Genomic DNA, 4152 nt, shown 5'->3' on the forward strand with positions numbered 1-4152 from the left:
ATATATATATTACATGTCTATATTGTGATGTGAGATAGAACAAATAGTGATGCATATTCTCTATCTTATCGACAACGAAAACATTTCTTTTAAAAATATGGTAATATATTTTTTTTCTTTACTTTGAGAAAATTAATCTTGGGTCAATTTCATACACAATCACATAGAAAGCACGAAACAATCGACAATAGAATTTCAATTATGTGTTAAAAACAAGTAATATAACGATTGCAACCTAATTGAATACGGAATAAATTCCGTGGAATCGTGATCAGTCCAACAGTATTTCTTTATTGGAGTCCCCACCACTTGGACCCCTCCCCCAACCAATCTCCTTCCAGCTAACGCACTGATTATCGTTTGGGACTCACTTTTTCCCTCACACACCTACTCTCTTTATCATCCACACACACACACACACACACACACACTTCTCTCTCCATAGACAGCAGTCAACCACAACACACTCAGTGAAAAAAACACCATTAATATTTACTTCTACTTGTTGCTCGGTCGACTCCACAAGTTGATTGATGGATATATCCCATCCCCAGGACCTATCTATCTATCTATCTATCTAATCTCTCATAAATTCTATGTGTTCCCTTATCCTCTCCAAATTTGATGATTACACTATGTTTTGGAGATCCAAGAAAATTTTCTTGAATATTTGACTCCAATTCCCGAGAGATACATGGAATTCATGGAGTCCCATACCAAAAACCAAGGCAACTCAGACCATCACCAATCAGTTTCCTCCCTGCAACTCATCTCTCACCATCATCACCACCACCACCAAAGTCAACCCCAACCCCCTTCTGGGTCCGATCCAGCCCCATCTCATGGCCCCTTCAACATGGGCTCCATCTCCATGAAGCAATCAAGAAGCTTAGCCCCCTCCGTTTCCACACCTACAGCTACTACAAACACCCTTTCTACGAATATCGTTAGTACCGAAAACGACAGCAATAACAATAATCCTGCAGCTGGAAAAGTTGTGAAAAAACCATCTAAAGACCGCCACACGAAGGTCGATGGCCGTGGGCGGCGCATACGCATGCCGGCTTTATGCGCAGCTCGTGTTTTTCAGCTCACGAAGGAATTGGGCCACAAGTCTGATGGTGAAACAATAGAGTGGCTGCTACATCAAGCTGAACCCGCGATTATAGCTGCCACAGGCACCGGCACTATCCCGGCTAATTTTTCAACTCTCAACGTGTCGTTACGCAGAAGCGGCTCAACCATTTCGGCTCCACCGACAAAATCTGCCCCGCTCTTCATCGGTGGAGCCCCTGGCATGCTGGGTTTCCACCCCCAGCTCGCATCAAACAGTAATTTTGGTCAAAACCCAGAAGAGAATTTCACGAGGAAACGGTTCAGAGAAGATAGCAGCTCTGCAGCGTCACCTAAACCGGGAAGAACAGGTCTTCAAGACCAAGAACCGGTGTCAGACCCTAAACCCGGTCTAACTCACACATCGAATTACATCTCTGCTCCCGCCATGTGGGCGATGGCTCCAGCGGCAGTGGGTAACGTGAGAAATGCTTTTTGGATGCTCCCGATGAACGGAGGCGGTTCCACAGCAGCGGGAGGCCAGCCGGAATGGCAGTATAAGGCATCTTCCATGCAGAGAATAGCTGGTTTCGAGTTTCCTGGTGCCAGCCGGTTCAACCAAGTCCAGATCGGTTCGATGGTACTGCAGCAGCCGCAGCCATCGGCCCTTCAGCAGCTGGGATTAGGTGTTACGGAGACTAATATGGGAATGCTGGCCTCGATCAACTCATTTAGTGCTAGTAATAACAGTAGAATAGATTTGGGCATGAACTTGGATCAAAATCAACAGCAAAATAGCGATAGTGGTGATGAAAACCCCAAAGAGTCTCAATAATTTCATCCCAAATGGCCGATTAATAGGCTTCCCATATTCTTGCATTTTCTTGGTTTGTTAATTAATTAATTGTCGATGCGTAATTTGTTTCTGGAGAGCTCGATCTTTTTTCTATTGTTTGTTGCAAACCATGTGTGTTTCCTCTTTCTTTTTTTGGTTTAACGAAATATTTTGGGGATTAACAAAAAGGGAATGTTGGGTCAAAAATGGAAATGAGGTATTTGTGGAGGTTTAGAGTGTAAATTCTTGATAACTGCGTCGTCATGTTATTCCAAAAAGCATCTGTCCAATCAAAGCTAATTGAACTTTGATTGGAGGATGGATTAGGCTATCTGTAGTAGTCGTTTGACTTTTTCTGTGATTGTCTTTTCTTCTCTTCTTTAAAAAAAAAAAGAAAAAAAAAAGAAATCCAATTTGTAATATATACTCATCAAACAAAGTATTGGATTAAAAGAATCGGTATTTCGAATGAGTTACTTACCTAGTCTACTCTAGTAAATTCGAAGCATCTTATTAATAATAGAGAGAGAATTTGAGGATTCCAGCGTTTTAGGAAGTGTTTTGTTTTCTTAGATAATGTATATATATATATTATAAATAATGCGAAAACATATGCTGAATTAATTAAAATTTGAAATAAAATTAATTAATTCAACAAAATATAATAATAATAGTATTGTAAATTTTGACAATACGTGTTAATTAGCATATGTAATTAATTTGAAACATATTTTTTTAATTTTTAAAAAAGATTTGGACTACTAAAATTTTTCTCATATCTTTTATCATATTATTTTCTTTTGTTATTTGTCATATTCTCTCAATAATACATATATTTTATTATAATATTCAATTATTACAATCTTTTTTGACAATCAATGATATGCAATTTTTTATTTATAATGTTGTTTGATTATTATTCTCTTTCATGTAAATTGACAACAATTTCTACTGGGGCAAAAAATTGTGTGAGACTAATATTTTAATGAATATAATATATTTTTTGGTAGGGAAAATAAGTCTGTGCAAATAAAGATAACCAATAAATAAAACTTAAAAGTCACACGAAGCACAACGAAAAGAGCGAATGTAATATATTTTTTGGTAGGGAAAATAAATCTGCGCAAATAAAGATAACCAATGAATAAAACTTAGAAGTCACACGAAGCACAACGAAAAGAGCGAATGAAATAAACAACATTAATAGATGACCAACAAGAACCAAACAGAATAAAACTTAAAGACCACAAAAGTACATAACCAGAATAACAAATAAAAAAACATATAAATAGATGAGGAACAAGAGTGAACTCACATCGTGAAATAAAACACCAAAGAGTGGGCAAAATGAGGTGGCCAAATATGTACACATGAAAGTGAGTGATAGCCAAACATGCATCAAAGTGAGTGAAAGAGTCAATAATAAATAATTGGTCAATTAATAATTAACTAATTACAAAGAAGGAAGACAAAGTGTCATATGGGTACAATTTTAATGAGGACAATAGAGTAAAATCACAAATTAATAATTAACTAATTACAGAGAAGGAAGACAAAGCGTCATATGAGTACAATTTTAATGAGGACATGAGACCGTCTCACAAAAGACCTACTCTTCTACTTGATGCTTTTACTTTCCTAGTCACTTTTATTTTAGTAGACACTTATACTTGATAACATATAAACTACACATTATTATTAGAGGTGAGAAAAATTTCGGTTAAACCGAATTAACCGATCGAACCGAGTCAATTTGAAAATTCGATTCGGTTATTTCGAAAATTCGATTTTCAAATTAAAAAAAATTCGGTTAATGCGGTTCGGTTACAGTTGTCAAAATTTTGATAATCCAGAGCATGTTCTTCAATTGAAACACAGACAATCTATCGCCATTGGAACTGCAAAAGGGCTGCGTTTTCTGCATGAAGAGTGTCGAGGTTCTCCTATCATTCATCGGGGTGTGAGGCCAAGTAATATATTACTTCACCAGGATTTTGTCCCCTTGGTAAATCTGTGTGGCTGTTGCCTTCTTTTATAATTTTTCATGCCTGCACTTGGTAGAATAGTGGCATCACGTTGCTCAATAGTCGTACTATTCGAATAAGTCTCTAACGAAAGATAAATACGAGTTCAATATCTTTTAGTATCTTCTTTAGATGTTCTCTAAGGCACCTCTTGTATCATGGAATGCGATGATAAGGATCTATGATATAGGGATAATAAATTGATAGATCATTGATATGCATAACATATTTTCTAATGTT

The 4152-nt window shown here is 36.8% G+C and overlaps 1 protein-coding gene across 1 annotated transcript; it reads left to right on the forward strand.

The window, feature by feature from the left end:
- The first annotated feature begins 247 nt into the window (after positions 1-247).
- Positions 248-2016, forward strand: LOC140990751 (transcription factor TCP23-like). Its single transcript, XM_073460593.1, has one exon. The coding sequence runs from the start codon at positions 695-697 to the stop codon at positions 1886-1888; it is 1194 nt and encodes a 397-aa protein (XP_073316694.1). The 5' UTR covers positions 248-694; the 3' UTR covers positions 1889-2016.
- The last annotated feature ends 2136 nt before the right edge of the window (positions 2017-4152 follow it).

Source organism: Primulina huaijiensis, chromosome 12, assembly GCF_012295235.1.
Source record: "Primulina huaijiensis isolate GDHJ02 chromosome 12, ASM1229523v2, whole genome shotgun sequence".
Taxonomy (NCBI): Eukaryota; Viridiplantae; Streptophyta; class Magnoliopsida; order Lamiales; family Gesneriaceae; genus Primulina; species Primulina huaijiensis.

Bases quoted from the DNA above. Each gene is read 5' to 3' on its own strand.
- LOC140990751 (XM_073460593.1), top strand. From the start codon at position 695: ATGGAATTCATGGAGTCCCATACCAAAAACCAAGGCAACTCAGACCAT.